The following is a 24,443-nucleotide window of genomic DNA, read 5'->3' on the forward strand; positions in this document are numbered from 1 at the left end:
TAAAAATACAAAACAAACTACTTGACTTCAAAACTGCCAAAACATGTAGGAATTTACTCAAGCTAGCCCAATCCCTTCAGTTGCAAATAATTAGACCTCTCAACTGGAACATGTCTGCCATTTTCAATTGCCAGTACATGATTTATCCTTATTTCTACATGATATAAAGCCTTGAAGTTTGGTTAGACTGGAGATCTTATCAAAACAAATATAATACCATTTTCCAGAACATCCGTAATATCCAGTTCTAGACTGGGAATAATTCTTCTATACATTTTGTAGTCTTTTCCAAATCTTGGCATTTGGATTATTAGACATGATGGTTCCTGAAAGAAGAAAGTGCAAGGAAACACAATTACATAATGTTGAAATGTGACACAATGCAGATTAAAAAAATACTACTAAATAATAAGAGTACAGTGATCACACTATATGCATACCTTGTCTATAATAGTCCTAAATGTAGATAACTGATATCCTTGAAACATGTTGTTACCAACAATAACTGTCCCTAACACAAATTGTTAATGCTTTATCTGAAAAAAAGTAGTGATTGGTCAGGGAATTCCAAAGATCATCAAAACATGAACTGTTATCAGTGTCCTTTAGATCTCCATGTAGGACTGTGGAGATCTGGTTATCAGTGTCCTTCAGATCTCCATGTAGGACTGTGGAGATCTGGTTATCAGTGTCCTTTAGATCTCCATGTAGGACTGTGGAGATCTGGTTATCAGTGTCCTTCAGATCTCCATGTAGGACTGTGGAGATCTGGTTATCAGTGTCCTTTAGATCTCCATGTAGGACTGTGGAGACCTGGTTTTAATCAGATTGATAACCACTGATGATGGAGGACTTGTGTTATTACACAAAAACCATATAACTGCTTTCAGTCAGAGACCTTGATTTCTGACCTTTTGAGCCTGAAACTGACATGGTTTTTCCTTACACCATGTGCAAGCCATCCAGTTTGACAACTGTGCATGATAAACCTCCAACAATTGTGCAGAAACCATTTTCAACCTTTGACCCCAAATCTGGCATTGTTCTTCCTTACTTCTACAAAGTTTCTTCCTGACTGTAGATGGTGGAGAACTCAAGTTATCAGGTAGAAACCATATTTTCTCTTTTCCCAATCATAGTGATCACAGATCTTTGAGATTCTGACCCAAAACTCTACAGGGCTCTTCTTCCCATTACGTGGAAAACATTTTTGTTCTTTCATAGTGACTCAGACCTTTTGACTTCTTCCTTCCTCAAAGTGCAAACCATCCAATAAGTCTGGTAACTATTGATGGTGGACAAATCAAATGTCTGTTTGGAAACATAACAGAGTCAGAAGGATTGACAGACAACCTCATAACTACATATGCTACACCTTACATACAAAATGCAACTCCAATGCTTTTTTGGGGTCCAATCTGAAATTAAGAGGTTATTGTGGAAAAAATGCAAGTTTCTGTGACATTCAGTTTCTATGTACTAAGTATCGATCTTTGAAAGGAGAAACTTCCAAAAATATTAAACTTCATGTATGGGTTGAAAAACAGTGTGTAACATGCCATTCCAAGTTTCATGACAAATCTTCTGTTGATTTTAGTATAAGATTCTTGGCTTCCATATTTATAATCTTTTATATAATGAATTAATAAGCTGTCTTTTTTAGTTTTGTTCACTCAGATATAAACTATGAATGGCTTGGTCTTCCTATCAATCCTATTTCAAGCAGTGATGAAAAATATTGATCTAAGTCATATAACCTTAACCTTGATATATATTAATTGCAGTCTCAAAAAAGACATGCTTAAAAGTTTTCAGCATGACCAAATGAGGAATTGATAACAATGAATTAAAACTCATGCCTTTTAGACTTATGAAAAATATTCAAAGTTAAACATAAATGTTATTCACACAACTTTAACATTTATTACTCTTCATTTTAATCTCGTTCAAAAGAACTATTGTACAACTCTAATGCATGAACAAGGCCTTGATTAACCTGTTCATTAAATTGGTAAAACGGTCAGTGATTAATTGTAAGCTGAATGTGGAGGGTATGTCTACAAATTGATCGGTTTGTAAAGACACATTGTGCAAAAACTTCTGTCAAAATTAAATTAAGCATTTCAAGAGATGTCAAAGTTTTAAACTGTCAACTATTACCATGGAAACGTATATGTCCCTATCAATTCCCATAAAACCAAATTAAGTATATGCAAGGTTTAAATGTCATCTCATCAATATTCTGATGTGAAGCATCACAATATCCCATCAATCAATGAAATGACTTGTTTTCACATTGTGAAAATTTTCTAGCTTTTAACTAGACCCTCATATTTTTCTAGTGGGCTTACATGAGGCTTTTGCTAAACAAGACAATATCAATTTTTCAGCAAAATGTCCAAAAAAAAGACATTCAAATAAAAATCCTGAATTTATATTTCATTAACACTGAGGACCTGTTTGACTTTGGGCCTGCAGTTACTCATCACAGTTATTGAAACAAACTATACTATGCAACAAGTGCTACTTTTATGACTCCAGCCCTCCTGTAAAGACAACATTTCGTCTTTCCCATTTATATGAAGCGACAAGCTCTCATAAATTGCCTCACTTTCAACCACTAGGTGGCTAAAACCATCTGTTTTTATAAGTTTCAGCTTGAGCAAACAACTATGTCAGCATTTGCTGTGTAGCATTGAAGGACTTCATAGTAATGTCATTGTGTAAGTGTTCTTGGTGAAAGATAATTTACTAAAAATTGACCTTCTTCATAGCATATATTGCCAAGTTAAAACAACATTAAGACAATAGGAAGACAGGGAAAATGCATACCCACCCAACCATTAACAAGTATTCTCTGAAGGAGATGTGGCTAGAGTCATTATATAAAGGATAAATCACTCCCATAATGAGAATGCAGCCACAACCAATGGTCATGTGACATGTCAATATAATGGTAATGTGAAACAAATGACATTTCCTTCTGCACCTTGCATTGTCATATCATATCAATATACTGATCAAGGATGGTGAGTGAATTAAACCTCTGATTGCCCCCAGGCAGCAACCTCTTGTTTGTGATGAAACCCAACTGAATCATTAAAAAAGTGAAACCATCTGATCAGAACAGGTCCATCAAATGGCTATGCACTCACCCTGCATGCCATGGGTTTGAACTTGTCTGTGCTGAGCCATGTCAGAACACATGAAAGATTCTGAGTGACCAAGGCTGATTCAGATCAAAATTAACCAACAAATCTAACTTGTCCTTTTTGTCTTGGCCAATATATCTACTCTATGTCTGAATGTAGCAGGAAACCAATGAATGGTAACCCCTGCAAATGATAGGAACCAAAATTTCCTTGAAAAAGGCAGAAAAGTTAGTCAGTTGAGAGACTGGGGCCTGCTAGTGGATTATATTGTTGCTCTTGCAAATGTCCCTGAAAATGTGCCACTTCTCTCATATAACTTGAAAGTGGACAGTTCTATAGCTGATGAGATCTTTCCCACGATCCAAAGGCAAAAGTCTTTTCCGTAAAATGATCTTTGGACAAGAACCTGTTCAGGCAGGAATGAATCACCTGTGACCAGGGCTGCTTGAGCAGACTGAGCTATTGCTTGGATTTTTCTGGGGATTTCTACTGCTAGATCAAGTACATCAATCCCACAAGATCTGTTCCATCACAAAAGAGCTATCAGAACCACACAGCATGTCTCGCCCCTTTTTTTCTGGATAACACTTGGCATCAGAAGAGTTGATCAGAAGGCATAGTCCCAAAATCTGTCCCAACTGACTGCCTGAACATCCAAAGTGCAGGCTTCTGGGTCTGGGACTGGAGAGATGATGGTGGGTGGTTTATGGTTCCACCTCATCACAAAGTGATCTATCATTAAACACCTCCAAAATACACAAATTCAATGAAATCTCAATGGTTAAAAAATGATCACTCAGTGTAAAGAGCCTGGCCCCTCCCTAAGAACAAATCATCAAGAACTTTGAGCCTACCAGGAAGTTCCAGGCCAGAATGCAAAGGTCAAGTTACTTTGTTCACCCCTGTTTGAAGTCAATCACCACCACAGATCTGTCTGATGTAATTACCCTTCCACAAAGTTGGTCCATCCAGAAAAGAAAACCATTGATTACAGAATTGATTTCAAGACAGTTGATGTGAAGAACCTTCTACTTTGACCAATGACCTTGGTGAAATGGGGCAACAGGCTCCCAAACGTGTGACTGGTGTTGGTACATACTGTAATCTCCACTGGAATTCCTTCAGTAAGCCATTGTCTGTCTTTCACCTGATAAAGGAACTATTATATCTTGGTAGAGATTTCTCAAGACTACAAGGACAGGGGTGTTGATTGTAGATCTTTGCTGACTGTGGCATTAGTCAGGTGGGGTGTTTCATCTCAACCACTACCTTCAAGCTGAACTGTCTGTTCCACTGTGGAATTGGAGTAAACCAGCTGATCACTGTGTATTTTGTCATCATAAGGCATAGTTTCCATGTCGATGTAAATCATTGCCGATGACATGGAAGTACCGTAATTTCCAGGTATAACAAAGTAATTTTCCATTGGTTAATGCCATAAACATCAGACCACCAGCTGGACTGACAATGAGGACAACGACACAATTTGTGCCGTAAGGATCACTGAATGGTCTGCTTGTTGGCCAACTGGACAGATGGCATGGCTGTGAAATAAACAGACTTGTTATACAGGTCCCAGTATCATTGACTATATAACTCGACAGCTGGCCAAATTGGTCCCTGTATTATTCCATATATATTGGGTCAGTTGGCCAGTAAACAGCATAACTCATCTATGTTGATTTGTAATCGCTGACATATGGCTGAAATGGTCAGTCATCAACCTGACAGGCAGAGGTTGTAGTAATACTCCATGCACCTGGATTTACAGGACTGAATGCCATGCTCAGACATGCAGGAGGACCTATGCCCAATGAGCTGCCAAAAGTGTTAGGATAATCTCTCTTTAACTCCAAGACTAAAGTGATATGCTGAATGAAAGGATAGAAACTCCCACCTAAGGCAGCAACTGCATGATCATCATCTCCTGTCTAAATCTTGCTCCTCATATGCAACCCAAGCTGTCCCTACAGCAAGTGTAGTATGGATAACTCCAAGACACACTGATCTTCCACTGCTAGCTGATTAGACGTTACTGGTTGCTGATGTCATGCAACCTAAGCTGTCCCTGCAGTAAGTTTAGTATGGATAACTCTAAGACACACTGATCTTCCACTGCTAGCTGATTAGACGTTACTGGTTGCTGATGTCATGCAACCCATGCCATCCCTGCAGTAAGTGTAGTATGGGTAACTCCAAGACACACTGATCTTCCACTGCTAGCTGATCAGACATTACTGGTTGCTGATGTCATGCAACCCAAGCTGTCCATACAGTTAGTGTAGTATGGATAACTCCAAGACACACTGATCTTCCACTGCTAGCTGATTAGACGTTACTGGTTGCTGATGTCATGCAACCCATGCCATCCCTGCAGTAAGTGTAGTATGGATAACTCCAAGACACACTGATCTTCCACTGCTAGCTGATTAGACGTTACTGGTTGCTGATGTCATGCATCAAAGAATCTTTGCAAAAGACATGAATTCCAAACTATGCTAATTATGGATGATGCCTTTGTGTGCAAGGTTCATGATGTCACTATTTAGTGATCTGAACTTCATGTGGGTATATCTGCCATTAACTTTTTTCCACAGCACAGTCAACCAAATTCCTTATGACCACTTGTGTACACAAAGCATGATCAAACTGACAAGCATTTGGTTCACATCTCATAGATGTCCTCTGACCTTAAACTTCTGACATTTGAAACACTTGATTTTCAGTGTAACTATGAATAAAAGACAAAGTAAACAACAAACCTAAAGCATAAACTGTATCAATAATCTAACTCCCAACTAAAACAAATGAGCAGTACCACTCATGTATACAAGTAAATGTACAAAAAATGAGTATCTATGTCAGAAAAACAATCTTCACAAATTGCACAAAATATGCACAAATATCCAACAAATATTCAAAATAAAATGTTAACTGATATTACATTACCAAGTTTTAAATGTTGATGGGTAGGAAAATCTAGACCGATGTCAAAGTTTGATGTTACTCATAATACATCAAAAGCATAAACTGGATACACCTCTGGTATACAGGTGGCCAGCTATCAGTGGAGAGGAGCTGTAATTTGTGAGAATTTCTGTCTTTCACTGTGTGGTATATAAAGGAGACATATAAACTGTAGTCTGGTTGAGGCCACCAGGCATGCATTAATTTTGAATGATGATGAGTGTTCAAGAAGGCTGACGAGTTGTATATGAACAGAAGCAGGCATGATGTATTCAGCCTGTATGAAAGATCCCTGAAGAAGAAAATTATATGCTATTGCCTCACCTCCACAAGTTTAATTCCCATCTGCAGGAAAGACAGCTCAAACAGCTGCTGTGTTGTAGGCAGCACAAGGCGTTCATCTTTCTCCATAATCATCTGGTAAAAGTATGAATGTGTTGTATGGTTGCTTGCAGAGCTGAAAGCAAATAGATGCAGGTTGTTAAACAGACTTTTTACACACTTTATTAATAAACAGACTCTTTAGCCATACACATACACAATTTATTAATAAACAGAATCTTTAGCCATACACTTACACACTTTATTAATAAACAGAATCTTTAGCCATACACTTACACACTTTATTATTAAACACTCTTTAGCCATACATTTACACACTTTTTTAATAAACAGACTCTTTAGCCATACATTTACACACTTTATTAATAAACACACTCTTTAGCCATACATTTACACACTTTATTATTAAACACTCTTTTGCCATACATTTACACACTTTATTATTAAACACTCTTTAGCCATACATTTACACACTTTATTAATAAACATACTCTTTAGCCATACATTTACACACTTTATTATTAAACAGACCTTTTAGCCATACATTTACATGCTTTCTTAATAAACAGACTCTTTAGCCATACATTTACACACTTTATTAATAAACAGATTTTTTCAACAATACATCTATAAAAAAATTATAAACATTTGTACAGTTGGCAAAAGTGAAACTGAAGTGTCACTTGGCCAAGCTTTTTTTGTTGAGGTTTTGAAATGATTATGTTTACACTCCATACAACCAAGTGATCCTACCAGCATGCACTACAACCATGACCAAAGGCTAATGTCCAGTACACATATTTTATGTCTTTCCTTCCCAATGTATATACATTCCTGTACCCATTTTTTCTGGTACTAAAATTCCTGTTAACCTTTCAAGCCACCTCCTCCACCACAGCAAAAAACAATAAACCTCTACCACACCTTTTTCAATCAGTATGTAAACAACCAAATCTTATACAAATCTGCTTACTGGTGTGGAAATAATGGAGAGATAATTAGCTTTAGAGATCGTCTGATGAGAAGACAATGTATAACATCAGAAATAAAGAAAGCATACAGATTAAAATAAAAGTTCATAAATCACTCTACCATGGAAACTTCTTTTATGTTCCTATAGCATATTATGTATATATGCTGCATGACTAACTTAGAATCAAGACTGTAAACTGTTACAATAGATGACTTTGAGGCTACATACACTTGTAATGAGAGAGAGACAAAGAGAGTTAAAAAGGGGAAAATTTTGTAAGATGGGGAGATTTAAGTAAACAAAGGTAAAGATTCTAAATCTGGTGTATGATTTGTATGTATTTTGTTCACTTTTTGGCACAATTATCTTGAAATGAGTGTGAATCTTACAACTGTACATAGATTGGACTCTGCAATTAGCAGTGAAGCATGCGGACAAACATTACAATAACTGAGTTACTCTATGTCACATCAACATACCTGATATGCAAAAATGGTTCTGCTTTGGTAATGTTGCTCAGCAATAAGCTAAGAAATTCCTCTGGATCTGAAATGAAATTTAAAATGTTTAACATAATATAGTTTATTTTTCAATTTAGTTTGTTTGAAATTTAAAATTTGTTAAAAATTGTTCTAATTTTCTACTTGAAAGTAAGGCATAAACTTTAAATATACATGTATACTGTATTAACATAGCCCAAAAATGTTTGTGTATGTGGTTTATATTCCATGCTTATATCTACAGAGGTTTTTTCTTCTTTCTTTTCTTTTGTTTCTTTTTGGGGGTGGTGGGAGTAATGGCATACACATATTTTGTTTATACAGTTTCTCAATTAGATGCAAAAATCAACTTCTGAATCTTTAATTTTTTTTAAATAACCATTATCTATACAAATATTTTGACTACACAGTTTCTCAATTTAATTTCTGAATCTTTAATTTTTTTAAATAAACATTATATATATATATATATATATATATATATATATATATATATATATATATATATATATATATAGTATCAAGCACTTGATGTACTGAACTAAACCAGCTCAATTTGATGCACAAATCAATTTAAAGAATTTTTCTGGGAAACTGTTTTTTTTTTAAAATTGAGTGCTAGGCTTGGCAACGAAAAATATCTTGGCACACCCTCTTGATAACAGGCCGAAGGTGTTGATCAGTCACCACCTGTTAGTGGTAGGCAACCAGCCCATATCCCTATGTATCATCCAAACCCAGCTGAATGCTCTTTCAGCAGTTCATTTTGTTAGTTAAATTATCACTAAAATCAATTCTGTACATTCAACTTAAGTTTGGGTAATTCAAACTACAAGCTAAATACATATATTAACCAGTAAAAATTGTTTGTCTTATATTATTACATCTAAACTTAATCCATTTCCATTTTGTATCTATTATCAAATTATTTCAACTGTATTCTAACTTACTGAAGAATAAGACTAAAACACCACTAGACTGGACAGTAAAGGACTAAAAGAAACAACTGTATTCCCATATGGTACAAACTGTTTTCTCCTCTTCTGTTTTGAGATGTGTATCTGGTGGAAAAATATACAGTGCTTTTTTTGCCATTAGAAGTCAGAACACTACACCTTTTTAGGTATGGTAATCCCTTAAACCTTGACAATTTACTGACGGTACACCTTTTTAAGTATGGTAATCCCATAAACCTTGACAATTTACTAACATTACACCTTCTTAAGTATGGTAATCCCATAAACCATGACAATTTACTGACACTACACCTTTTTAAGTACGGTAATCCCATAAACCTTGACAATTTACTGACATTACACCTTTTTAAGTACAGTAATCTCCTAAACCTTGACAATTTACTGACATTACACTTTTGTAAGTACCGTAATCCCCTAAACCGTGACAATTTACTGACATTACACTTTTTTAAGTACCATAATCCCCTCAACCATGACAATTTACTGACATTACACTTTTGTAAGTACCGTAATCCCCTAAACCGTGACAATTTACTGACATTACACTTTTGTAAGTACCGTAATCCCCTCAACCGTGACAATTTACTGACATTACATCTTTTTAAGTATGGTAATCCCATAAACACTGACAATTTACTGATCATAATATTGCTGAGATCAGGAAGTGTTAACAGGTAAACACAATTTACTTGTTGATTTAATGAGAAATGTTGTTTTCCTGAGCTGATATTTTGAAAAAAATTTCTATGGAAGTTGTATGCTTATATTATCTCATTCACATAAATGGATCTCCCCTGAGAATTCATACAGAAAAGAAAGAGAAGAGCAAGGTATGGAGAGCATAATGAGATAAAAATGGCAAAAAAATAACATACACATACAAACAAGTACACAACTACTTAAATAATAACCTTTTATACCAACAGGTCCAACACAGGGAACAAAAAAGTATACTACCTTTAGTAAGCCTTCCAGAAGACCAAATACCACTGCCTAATATTGAAAAACAGCATGCTGCATTGGAATAAAAGTATTTAGCTAAAACTGCACCAACAAAATCTAAGCCATCTACTCCTGTCAAATATTAATAGAATACTAAACAAGGAGTAAATGAAAACAGATAACAAAAATGATAATCTATTGCATACAATTTTGGTTCAACGTAATGCAAGGGGATGGAAAAAAGAAATGGGTGCCTGTTGAGAAGAAAATGTACAGAAGCCAGGCTGAACTAAACCAGACTGAGGAAACAAATTAATGCGAAATCTAAGGTAATGACTTTTATCTGCAAATAAAATAAAATCTTAATTAAATTGGGTGCATATTTATAAAGGAAAATTAATGGTATTCAAGCAAAACAACATACTCAAACAGAAAAGCTCACAGTTATCCTCAATAATTATATGCTTTAACAGATAGTACTATTAAATATAAGAACAAACTCCACTATATTTTATGAAATTCTTTTTCTTTCCTTTTTCATTTCAATTTATTTTGACTTCATTGTCAGCTTGATTCACTGGGAATTAACCCACAGGCAAATTTTCCTGAATTAATACAATACATAGTGCAGGGCATTTGAATCACAATATAAATTGCAGCTCTAGTCAAACTTCAAAACAGTTTCTGCTGCCAGTACTCAGCGGAGTGTCATTACTTTTAAGCAAGAACAAATTCATTCTTCTTTTTCTTCATCACCAGATGTACATCTATTGCAATTCTCAGACCCTTGATTAACCCACACTCAGTACTTCCTCTCTATCCTCAATAATGATAAATCATATGATCAATTAGTTTGGTTCCAGATCAGTCACTAGGGAACCTGTGTGCATTAGAAAACCACACTTTTCACATGTTCTGGACCCAATCCAACTGTCTCTTTCTGACAGCTTCTAACAACCTGATGGATTTTTTCCGTACATCCTTCATGACATACACCAAAGTGTTCTTCAGAAGCCTCTTTTCCAGCTCCTTCACATCTTTACAATCTTTGCTTTGACTGTTTAACACGATTTCCTTCACCGATTCTCTATGGCTCTCCATTCTTTTAAATTGTTCTATTCAAAATTCCTAAACTGCATTCTGGTCTTTACTTCTTTCATTCTCTCCTTCAACATGCTGTATTTCCCTCCATACAGAATCAAGCTCTGAGTTTGGATCATGAAGCCACTATTAAATTCAGAATCCATACTTTCAATGTTAGAAAGTAAAATCTCATTTCTTTTATCAAGCTTTTTGTCTATATTCACAAGCAACTTTCTGATGCTCAAATCAATTTCAATTCCCATACAAAAAAAAACTAACGAGGAATAGATACTGATCATGTATCACTTACCTTTCTCTTCATTCATCATTCCTTTAATATTTCCAAGTTTATCGAGAAGCTGGCGTAGTTTCATCACTTTATCAGCTCTTACATAGTGGTATCTGAAAATGTGTCAAGGTTAATATTGTTGACTTTTATGCATATGGTATAACTAAGTTACGGGTGGTTTAACGTTCTGGATATATGAAACTACATGCATCATAAGCAAGAATGAAGAAAGAAAAGATGTTACAAAGGAAATTTCAAATGCCCCCAAAAAAGCAACTGATCTTGCAAAAGCCTGTATATGTACCATTCATTGACCTCTGGGAAAAGTTCAGATGTCTTAGGTTCACATTGATAAATATGGTGTGTACCTTCTACCCAAGTTCCAAAACTCCATCATGTACCATGATTGGAGCAAAGCCAGACCCTTCAACTTACAAATGTCAAAGAGACCGACATGTTCCATTTTTCTTCTTGAAGTTTAACCTGGTGAACTACAAAACAAATTCATATAAAATCTGTGAAGCATGATAGATAAGAGGGAAGAGAGTACATCTCTCATATACATCAATGCATCTAACACCAAAGTTAAATTACTCAGTCATGCACAGTACTCGTACTGCAAAGTTAAACTGAGAGTTAAACCAAGTAAATATGAAATATGGGTCACAGTGACCAATCTGTGCAATGATTACAGGGGCCCCAGGTGTCTGTGTGGTCTAAAGCACTTGCCTTAAGCGATCACTGCCATCTAACCTCTATTGATGTGGGTACAAGTTTCAGGCTTGGCCAATATGGGTATGTAAGAAAGTTTGCCAGTAGCTTCCCTTGTGTCAGTGGTTCTTCCTGGGGTTTTCCTGGATTCTTCCTATGCCAGTTATACTGGCTGCAAGGTATAGTCTAAAATGTGCTGAAGAATGGCTTTAAACCAATAATGACAACAATACTTAGGAAGATAGATTATCTCACCAAATTTAAAAGCACTAAAAACCAGTTTTTTTTTTCTGAAGGTACTGAAACTCTACTGCCCCCCCCCCCCCGTAAACTTCCATAAATCCAAAATAAGTCTGTTTTTTCATCCATCCTTTCATCCTTTTTATCTGTTGAGTATGAAAACCACCTCAGATATATAAAAAGAAACTCCAACGTATCAAATCTGGCAATAAATTATTTTCTTATATGTTTGAGTATTCAAATATCTGTATACTAGTACATATGGTAAAAACTTCTTTCTCATGGCCTTAAACTTTGAACCTAGTATAATATACAGAAGATAAATGAACATGTCTCTGATACAATATATGCACAAGTCAAGATTGATTAATTTTTAATATTTCAGGTGAAAAATATCAATCTTGCTTAACGGGCATCTATGGACACTGCACTAAACCATAATATGAGAATCATCAAAAATGTCATCATTGGCATCCATAACTACCAACCACACTCTTAGAAAAACACTGAATAGCAAGAATTATATAGAAAACATTCTATGCTTGCATGTATCTCTGACAGGGGAAAAACAAACGTCCCATAAAGTAATTGACACTTTACTGCCTGAAACAAATTTCAAACAATTCAAGATAAGACCATTTCCTCCTTTTAAACCTTTGAGTGTTGAAAACATCTCTGATATTCTTCAGCAATAAAAGAATTTCAAATTAGCTCCTTTGATGTACAGAATGGCTGTCAAATTGGCACCATTTTCATTTAGGAAATGACATTATATGATGTCTTGGTGGAAACAACATACTGATTTTCCATTTCATAGGAGTAATGATAACAAGATTTTCAAAATGGCTGAAATGGTGCTATAATGGATATCAGACTGGTACCAATTCCATTTAAGACCAACTAAATACCCTAAGTCTTTTGCTGAGGGCACAATGTTGATATGATAAACCAACTAGGAAAAATTACAATATCAAGATTTCAAGACAGCCATTGTGGTGACCCTATTGGAAATCAGATCTGCAACATTTTCATTTACAACCATCCATTTAGGAGAAGCAGTGATAACAAGATTTTCAAAATGCCCAATGTAGCCAGCATACAGGATGTGCATATAACACTATTTTCATTTACAAGCCACTAGACATCCTAAGGTCTCCTAAAATATTACTTTCTGTTACGAAGCAATAACACAATTTTCAAGATGGCCACTGTGGCAGCCATATTAGACATCAGAAAATCATTTTAATAGGACCAACTACAGTTCTTCTTAAGATCTCAGTGAAACCCCAATGCTGATATGACAATTCAACCAGGAGGAGTAGAGATTAAAAGATTATCAGGAGGTCCATTGGGGAAACCATCCTGGACATCAGATCAGCACCATTTTCATTTAGGACCAACTATACATGATTCAAAGTCTACTGGTGAAAACCCCATGTCAATATGACTAACCATTCAGAAGGAGTAGCAAATAAATATTTTCAAGATGTCTGCTGTGGTGACAATACTGGATGTCACATTGGCATAATTTTAACTCTGGAGTAAACTAGACATCATGAACAATCTTTAATGAAAACTCCCTCCTGACAAGACCATATATTAAGGAGGAGTAGCGATAGCAAGATTTTCAAGTAGGCTGTTGTGGATGCCATACTGAATGTTTCGTAGCACCATTTCAAATATGGGAACAACTAGACCTTTTGGATGAACAGGTAAAGTTTCTTGGCAATCCTCTAAGTAGTTTCAGAGAAGCGGGGATAACAAACTTGTGCTAACAGTGGGACAATGTATTGTACAGGTGAAAAGATGATGGACAATAGATGACCAATTAAGCTCAAGAGGTCAATGACCAGTAGAGATAAAAACTAAATGCCAGTCAAATGTAAAACAATAATTTTAGTTTATGAAAATTAAATATATTTTTCACTTTATGAATTTGTGCATTTAATTTTGTTTAATAATAATGTTTCAAAAATAAAATAAAAATTGAATACTAGGCTTCATTTGAATCAAAAGAACATTTTTTTGCATCCTGTGGTCACAAGGTGTTATCAAAAACAGAAGAAAAAGGCAACTATTTTCTTTTCTTTAATATTTTATAGGAGTGAGAAAGTATGTATCTACCAATTATAATATGTCAGATAAGAAAGTATTATATGCACACTGATGTTTTCTTCAAGCATATTAAAATTATCAAAAATCCTTCAACATGTGGAATAAAAGATTAAAACAAAATTTACATAATCATCAAGAAACCTTTGAGAGCAGACAAAGAATACTGAAAAATAAGCTGTTCCTTTCAGGTAGTACAGCGGTTCTATTCTTCATAGTAACCTTCGCTTTACTGCTTAATGAAGGAAGAATAAAAACTACATTTGTCAAACAGATCATAGCAAAAGAAGTGAGGCAATAAGGAGTAACATGTAAGTGGGTGGGTGGGAATTTACCATATAAAAGAACTGCAGTTCAATTCTGAAGAGTTCATAACACCAATCATAAATCAATATCTGATTAATTTATTTTCTCTTGTGACTTTTACATTGTGACATTCAGAAAATAAATACCCCAACCCCCAAAAAACAACAGAGATTTCATTGCTGATTAGTAATTTTATAATTCTTCTTGATAAGATTCAGAATTTTCATTTTCTTTTTCTCACTATCAACACTCATACTAGGTGTATGCATAGCCTTTGTAGCTGTTAAATATCCACAAGAACAATGGTCATTACTTGACCTCAGTAATGTAGATATTATAGTCTAGAGAATACCCAAGAACAATGGTCATTACTTGACCTCAGTAATGTAGATATTATAGTCTAGAGAATACCCAAGAACAATGGTCATTACTTGACCTCTGTAATGTAGATATTATAGTCTAGAGAATACCCAAGAACAATGGTCATTACTTGACCTCAGTAATGTAGATATTATAGTCTAGAGAATACCCAAGAACAATGGTCATTACTTGACCTCAGTAATGTAGATATTATAGTCTAGAGAATACCCAAGAACAATGGTCATTACTTGACCTCAGTAATGTAGATATTATAGTCTAGAGAATACCCAAGAACAATGGTCATTACTTGACCTCAGTAATGTAGATATTATAGTCTAGAGAATACCCAAGAACAATGGTCATTACTTGACCTCAGTAATGTAGATATTATAGTCTAGAGAATACCCAAGACTACAATCTTCTCATTAGTCAGGTTATTTGCCATGGTTATGCAAACATCATGGGCATGTAATGCCTGTGCAATCTTTTATGAGAGTTTCTCCTTTAAAATGCAAACATCATGGGCATGTAATGCCTGTGCCATCTTATGTGAGAGTTTCGCCTTTAAAATGCAATGAGTCATAAACTATTCAAAATAACCTAATAAGAACAATGAAAATAGAATTTACATGTACATATATAGATGATTCAAAACCAGTCTAGTACAAAAACACTCCACATTTGACTTTCAATGGGAACTAAATTTATGCTTATTAATCAATCAATATATGTACTGCAGACAAAAAAAAAAAAAACCTGTTTTGGGACATGAAAGTAGGACACATGACCCATGTCTTGCTGATTTTATCAATGCAAATTGATCACATTGTATAGAAAAGATTTATAATTGTTTATTTCCTCACTATAAACAATGAACCTTTGTACAAAAAAATAAGAGCTATTGTTGGTTGAAAAGTGAAACTTGTTACATGATTACAAAAGCATTGCCAATGTGAATTTCAGAGCAATCATCATGAGTTGGATTACCACATTTATCCATGGGCAAGTATAATGTGCAATCAGCAAATTCAGTATTTACAGACTCATACAATATCTGTCATAACATGATCTGCTTGTTATGCAGGGTCTGTTTGCTTGAAAACATCAGTAAAACAGCTACATAGACCCTAATCTACTGGCCACTACACAATCACAGAATTTATCAACTTTCCATCAACAGTATTCACCTCAGCCTGCAGCATCAGGGAAAATCATCTTTCTGAGGTTAATAAACATTGTAGGAACTGAAATCAAGTCATAAGTGAGGGTAGTACTTTTTTATCTCACTCAGATAAACCCTTTAACCAAATGAGATCAAGTGATGAGCTTATGGTAATATCTTTTTTCTCAGGTTGATAAATTCTTGTAGCAAATGAAATCAAGCCATGGCTGAAGATAATATCTTTTTTCTCAGGTTGATAAATGCTTATAACAACTGAAATCAAGCCATGGCTGAAGATAATATCTTTTTTCTCAGGTTGATAAATGCTTATAACAACTGAAATCAAGCCATGGCTGAAGATAATATCTTTTTTCTCAGATTGATAAATGCTTATAACAACTGAAATCAAGCCATGGCTGAAGATAATATCTTTTTTCTCAGGTTGATAAATGCTTATAACAACTGAAATCAAGCCATGGCTGAAGATAATATCTTTTTTCTCAGGTTGATAAATGCTTATAACAACTGAAATCAAGCCATGGCTGAAGATAATATCTTTTTTCTCAGGTTGATAAATGCTTATAACAACTGAAATCAAGCCATGGCTGAAGATAATATCTTTTTTCTCAGTTTGATAAATTCTTGTAGCAACTGAAATCAAGCCATGGCTGAAGATAATATCTTTTTTCTCAGATTGATAAATGCTTATAACAACTGAAATCAAGCCATGGCTGAAGATAATATCTTTTTTCTCAGATTGATAAATGCTTATAACAACTGAAATCAAGCCATGGCTGAAGATAATATCTTTTTTCTCAGGTTGATAAATGCTTATAACAACTGAAATCAAGCCATGGCTGAAGATAATATCTTTTTTCTCAGGTTGATAAATGCTTATAACAACTGAAATCAAGCCATGGCTGAAGATAATATCTTTTTTCTCAGGTTGATAAATGCTTATAACAACTGAAATCAAGCCATGGCTGAAGATAATATCTTTTTTCTCAGTTTGATAAATTCTTGTAGCAACTGAAATCAAGCCATGGCTGAAGATAATATCTTTTTTCTCAGTTTGATAAATTCTTATAACAACTGAAATCAAGCCATGGCTGAAGATAATATCTTTTTTCTCAGTTTGATAAATTCTTGTAGCAACTGAAATCTAGTCATGGTTTGAGGGGAATATCTTTATTCTGAGGTTGATCAATAATTGCAGCAACTGAAATCAAGTTGTCGCTGAATACAATATTTTATTCTCTCAGGTTGATAAACTCTTGTAGCAACTGAAAACAAGTCATGGCTGAAGATAATATTTTTTTATGTTTAATAAATACTTGTAGCAACTGAAATCAGGCCATGGCTGAGGGTAATATTTTTTTCTCAGGCTGATAAACTCTTGCAGCAACTGAAATCAAGTCATAGCTGAGTGTAATATATTTGTTCTGAGGTCAATAAATATTGGAGCAACTGAAATCAACTCATGGTCGAAGGTAATTTTTTCTGATGTTGATAAATACTTGTAGCAACAGAAATCATGACTGAAGGTGATATCTTTTTCTGAGGTGATAAATCCTTTATAGCAACTGGAATCAAGTCATTGTTGAGGGCACAATCTTTCCTCTGAGGCTGATAAATGCCTACAGCAAATGAAATCAAGTCATAATATCTTTTTACTGAGGTTGATAAATGTCTATAGCAATTAAAACCAAGTCTGGCTTAAGGAAAGATCTTTTTTTCTGAGGTTGATAAATGCCCATAGCAACTGAAATCAAGTCATAACTGAGGTAATATCTTTCCCCTGAGTCTGAGGTTGATAAATGCATATAACAACTAAAATCAAGTCAGAACTGAGGTAATATCTTTCCCCTGAGTCTGAGGTTGAAAAATCCCTATGGCTATGGCAACTGAAATGAAGTCATGGATGAGGGTAATATATTTTTTCTATGGCTGATAAATTCATATAGCAACCAAACTCAAAGGTCTAGTATTAATATTTTATAACAATTTCCATACATTATTTTACTTTAATAGTGCTAATTCAACAATGAATTTTGTATAAGACCATGTAAAAGAAAAAATTATGTTTATCTAACAGGCTTGACAATATTTGGATTCATTTGTAGGCCCTTTTTCTTTTTAAAAATTTTAATACTAGCACAGGGAATTTTATATTCTCGATTACTCCATCTTGGAAACTGAAAAACTACAAATGCTAAAAACCAAAATGACAACAAAGACCTAGAACAGAACATATGTGAAAATTTCCAGAAATAACATTCATCAAAAATATGCTTGTTAACTTGTTAAATAAAGAACAGGCATCAATTTGAATAATAAAAAATAACAAGATAATAAACACACGACCAAAAGCAGATGTGCCCTTTTCCCTATCAGAAGACAGCAAAATTATAAGTCATATAATAATTATACAAACCAGATATAATTATACTGTTTACAGTTGGTTGTGTGTCACACATGGCAGATAGAATTATACTGTTTACAGCTGGTTGTGTGTCACACATGGCAGATAGAATTATACTGTTTACAGCTGGTTGTGTGTCACACATGGCAGATATAATTATACTGTTTACAGTTGGTTGTGTGTCACACATGGCAGATATAATTATACTGTTTACAGCTGGTTGTGTGTCACACATGGCAGATAGAATTAGACTGTTTACAGTTGGTTGTGTGTCACACATGGCAGATATAATTATAATGTTTACAGTTGATTGTGTGTCACACATGGCAGATCTGAGTATACTGTTTACAGTTGGTTGTGTGTCACACATGGCAGATCTAAGTATACTGTTTACAGCTTGGTTGTGTGTCACACATTGCAGATCTAATTATACTGTTTACAGTTGGTTGTGTGTCACACATGGCAGATATAATTATAATGTTTACAGCTGGTTGTGTGTCACACATGGCAGATAGAATTATACTGTTTACAGTTGGTTGTGTGTCACACATGGCAGATATAATTATAATGTTTACAGTTGGTTGTGTCACACATGGCAGATCTGAGTATACTGTTTACAGTTGGTTGTGTGTCACACATGGCAGATCTAATTATACTGTTTACAGTTGGTTGTGTGTCACACATGGCAGATCTAATTATACTGTTTACAGTTGGTTGTGTGTTACACATTGCAGATCTATTTATACTGTTTACAGCTTGGTTGTGTGTCACACATTGCAGATCTAATTATACTGTTTACAGATAAGTATTGTGACCCATGCATACACATAGTAAAGGCTGTTTCAATTACTTCATATGTTCTTTACACACCATAAACAAATATGTGTGTTGTTTATTGTGTGCAAGCAGACTGTACCTTGTTTGCTTTAGTATTATATGCTAAGAATGTTATATATTTATTGTTTCTGTACAGAAAAGCCTCCAGTGGTCACATCTCAATGTCATGACTGCCTGTGCAAAATGGCACACTGAAATAATGTTGTCCTTCAAAGTCCAATAAATGTAGCTTGTCCAATAGTTGTGGGAATTGGATGATATTTAAAGATCTAAGATTGGTTTGGAAACAGTTTTTAGATCTTTTCATGGACCATGTAATTTTTGAATACTCTGTAAAACTGCTTGCATCCAGTAACGCCAAACAGTTTATTAACATATTTATTATCTGCCATGTTGTTGGCACATGGGTTGTACAAATAAAGTGAAAGGTTTAATTAATTGGAAGCTGTTATTTACATTTTACTTTTTAAACAGTAAAAATAAGAAAACTACAATTGATTTGATTATGGAACCACATATTTTTAAACTTGCATTATTTTACTTCTCTGACCAATTTTTGTCAATTAGCTTGATTAATCTTCATTTCATTAGTTTTAATATATCAGATCTGCCATTCAACAGTCTTAAATTACTGGTCAGAGACAATGTTTATATGTCTACATCCAGAAAGAGTCATAATTTTACTGTCATTTCCTATAAGTAGAAAAATGATACAATCATTTTATGTTCGATATTACCATATTCTCAAATGAAACTGGCGCTACTTTATCCCAGAGGTTTCTTGATCACAACAGCAGTGCCCCTAGCAGTGGAATGCTAATACTAACAGTAAACAAAACTCTTACAGCAGCAATAGTCAAAAAACCTTGCATTGTATGTAAATTATCTGAAAGGTCCAAACCATGATTCTGTCAATACATCAATAAAAAGTCAGTCATTTTTCATAATTAGATAATATAGCCAAAAGGTTCATCTGGAACAAAATCACATTCGGAAATCATGTACCAAAACATTACTATACAGTATAATCCATATATGGGTGTTCATAACTGGTAACATTAATTTTTATGCATAATGAATCGGAAATGATAGATATTATAATATCTCAAAATTGATAAGCATATAAAAAAATATTATTATCAAAGTAATGCGATTTTGTTTGCAAGATATCACAATAATGCGATTCTGATTGCTACATATCATCTCATCAGTATCAGATATTTGCATCAAGACTCAATGCTTCAAATCTTGTAATTATCTAAATTTTCTTACGCTTGAAAATTTTGCATAATCTAGCAATCAAGGTCACAATACTGTAATTATATATATATATCCTCACCATCTCCTAAATTATGGTCTTTGTTACACATGCAGTGTGTACTTTTGTCATTTTAAGCATAAAAGATACAATCCTTTGCATAGGTGTGCTTCCAATGCACCCCCCCCACCCCCTTTATGGTTTTACTTGCAATGTGCATTTTGAATGTGCTCTATTTTCTCCAATATAATGACATACAAAATATTATCCTTATTCCCACAATTATATTGTTAGATGTCAACTCATAATTTGTAAAATAAGCCTCCCATTTGCAACAGCTAAGTTTAAAATTTAATGTGTAATTTAATAACAAAAAATTCTACTGTTTATAATGTAAGGTTTGCCTGAATGATCTTAATGTTTAAATGTAACACAAGGAAAACAATGTTGTATCTCAGTGCCGACAACTGTGAACTGTCGCAATCTGAGATGATTTTAAGAAGTCCGAAGGAACCCAGATCAGAGATATCTTAACTTGAACTATGAATTTTACTTACTTTCTCAATGGATTTACAATCCCTTCTTTAAGAACGCTCCTGACTTCCTCGTGCTGCTCTAGAGGCCGATGAAGAACAGAATCAAATACAGTTGTGAAATAGAACATCGATAGGAGTGTGGCATCCATATAGCACGAATTATGATGACCTTGAATTCCTTTATTTTTTCCACAGATCATATTCATGCTTTCTAAAGAGTCCGGTGGTGAAATTGTACCATGAACATCAGGTGTTTCTATACTACCAAAATTAGTACTCCCAACAGACCGACTTCTTCTTAGGTTGTCTACAAACCGTTTATCTTTCCGACATTTGTATAATGGGACAAAAAATGCCTTTTTAGGAGGACAGGTGAAAAGTCGATGTCTTGAAAATGTACCATCTGTCCCTGCAGATATCTCTTCTTCCTATAAAAAATGTATGTATTAAAAAGGATGATGTAATTCAAGTTAACAAATACATTTCACAAATCTTTTAAAAATCAAAGTGACCAGCTCTTTGTTTTCTAAAGCAACTAGTCTGTGCAAAATACATACCTATCATAACAGACAAATGACTTTTAAATCCCCATCATAACAGACAAAAATATTATAATCTTAATTTGAGCACAATCCTATTACTAACAGGAAATATACATGTCTTGGTTAAAAAAAAATAATGTCACCAACAAATAAATTCTGATGAACCAGTCTCTGAAATTAAATTTTTCCCTCAATGACAGGTACAAATATGGCTTAAAAACTGGATGCACTACAAAAGAGATTTCACTTAAAACATTTTTTGCTGTGTTAAGGAAAGTAAATTAAGCTATTATTTTATAGATTAAATATCTAGCTATGACTTAACAATGTACTCAGTCTTGTTTGAAGAGATCATTGTATACTCTGTTATCTTTTACAGGACTAGTGTTGCAACTTGAGCACAGAGTTGCACCATTCCCACAATTTTGTGTCTGTATGTCCGCTAATAATGAGAATTGGTATAATAAATGCTGGCATATAATGAGAATTGGTAAAATAAATGCTGGCATATAATGAGAACTGGTATAATAAATGCTGGCATATAATGAGAATTGGTATAATAAAAGCTGGCATATAATGAGAATTGGTATAATAAATGCTGGCATATAATGAGAATTGGTAAAATAAATGCTGGCATATAATGAGAATTGGTATAATAAATGCTGGCATATAATGAGTCAAAGTTAATTGAGAGCAAGATTCAAAATGTAAAGTTTGAAAGTGGAGCTCTTTTCAGGTCAACTAGGTATTCAAACATGCAATGTTCAATGGATCATTTATCAGAAGAATTTAAATGTAATTTCAAAATTAATATTTGCTAAATTCTTACACCTTCTTGGTTGCCTCAGATTGGTAAAGTCCTATATTCAAATTATAAAATGAACAAATGAAAGTTCAATTATTTATGTTCTGACAACTCAGTATTACTATACAGGGTCTTATCTTAGTGAAATAATATCTAGGTTGGTACCATAAAAATTACTGACATGTTTATTTGGTTAACCAGAAAAGGGTGGCACTGGAATTTTCCACACTGGATCTTGCCATCATTTAACCTGAATCATTACTCATTTAGCCTGAAATTCACCCATCATTACCAGCATTTTAATTAATATTTTCATCCTTCTCAGAATTATATTTCAACACATTTATTCCTTCAAAATATAATCACTCATGTTGAATTTCATTACACTTGTGGTCAGTAGTAGCTTTCCAATCTAATTCAGCTGACAATAAGAGGAAATCTGATTTTTCGTTTTGCAAACTTTGCTGTTCAAAATGATACAGACCACCATTTTAAAAAATCAACCATATATGGTGATGCACATCATGTATGTAAATATGTATTATATGCCATGCTGATAACAGGAAACTCAACTTTCTGGTAAACAAATTTGCTATCGGCTAAGTCAGTTCTAGCATCGATGCTGTTTCTTAATGATGAGATTTGTCTCTGACAACAGAATGTATCACCAAAATGATATACATCTATGTTATCTTACCCTTCAAGGTCTGAAAAATAATCCCTGTATTCCTTCAAAAATGCTTGAAAGGATCATGAAACTACAAATCCAAATTTGATGAAGACTGCCCTAAATATGTAAGGAGCCAAATCACTTAGACTGATTCAGGGATTTAAGCATGGAACACCATTATTTGTAAAGATACTCAGTGTAAAAAGATTCAACTAAGAACATCCAAAATGAGATTCCTAGGTGGAAATCTACCGATGAATAAAAGTGAAACAAAAAGAACTTGTTAAATTTGCATGTGGGAGATGCTGACTGCTTTATCCCAATAAATGTCAAGCAAATTTAGCTTACTGGAAAGAGAAAATAAACATAATAACCAGCATATATCACAAAAAATTAATCCATATTACTGAGCATGTGAATTATTGACATCAAGTCCTGGGATGTATCATACTCATTAAACAAGATTTTTGGAGCATACCACCTGTTTTAATTGCTTCTATTGACAACATCTTCAGTTAATCTATATTATTAATTTATATTATAATATGGGTAATTGCTATAATTTTCAGGTCTGGTAGCTGTCTATTCAAACACCAGTTTTTGAATATAGGTAAAACATTCCTGAGTTTATGTTCCACCTTGAATGTTTCCTTTTTCAATGTCTTAAAAAAATGTACTTGGTGTTCAGAAATGTTTTGTACTATTAAAAATCTTGTGCCATTAAAAGACTACTTGTGAAAAACCCATATTTATATAAGTACCGATTCAAGAGAATTAGTAACAAGATTTTCAAAATATTCATTGTGGCAGTCATATTTGAGGTCAGACCTACACACTAATTTCATCCAGGACCAACAAGATATCATAATTATTCTGGTGAATTTCCTTTTGGGAGGAACAGCAATAAAAAGATTTTCAAGACAGCTGCCTTGGAGGCTACAATGGATGTCAGATCAGCACTATTTTCATTTAGTACCAGCTAGACATCATGAAAGTCTATGTGTGAAAAACCCTTGTTGATACAACTTTCCATCTGGGAGGAGAAGCAATAAGATTTTAAGAGTGCCACTGTGACAGCTGTAATGACTTTTATTTATGACCAATGAGACACTGTAAAAAGTGTACCAGTGAAAACTCCATGCATCCTGGTATGACTTTTTGTTCAGAAGCAACAGCAATAACAAGACTTTCAATATGACTGCTGTGGTAGCCATATTGGATGTCAGATTGGCACTATTTCATTTAGGTCCAACTGGT

General features: G+C 34.1%; 1 protein-coding gene across 1 annotated transcript in view; it reads right to left on the reverse strand.

The window, feature by feature from the left end:
* LOC149787322 (ubiquitin carboxyl-terminal hydrolase CYLD-like) overlaps nt 1–24,443 on the reverse strand; it is a 74,162-nt gene that overhangs the window by 18,264 nt on the left and 31,455 nt on the right. The window contains exons 6-10 of the mRNA XM_089977858.1: nt 21,191–21,597; nt 11,247–11,338; nt 7,914–7,980; nt 6,444–6,576; nt 218–326 (exon numbers count right to left, since the gene is read on the reverse strand). Of these exons, the coding sequence (XP_089833984.1) occupies nt 218–326; nt 6,444–6,576; nt 7,914–7,980; nt 11,247–11,338; nt 21,191–21,597 (808 nt within the window). The remainder of the gene's footprint in view (nt 1–217; nt 327–6,443; nt 6,577–7,913; nt 7,981–11,246; nt 11,339–21,190; nt 21,598–24,443) is intronic.

Source organism: Sinohyriopsis cumingii, chromosome 12, assembly GCF_028554795.1.
Source record: "Sinohyriopsis cumingii isolate HCF-2022 chromosome 12, ASM2855479v2, whole genome shotgun sequence".
Taxonomy (NCBI): Eukaryota; Metazoa; Mollusca; class Bivalvia; order Unionida; family Unionidae; genus Sinohyriopsis; species Sinohyriopsis cumingii.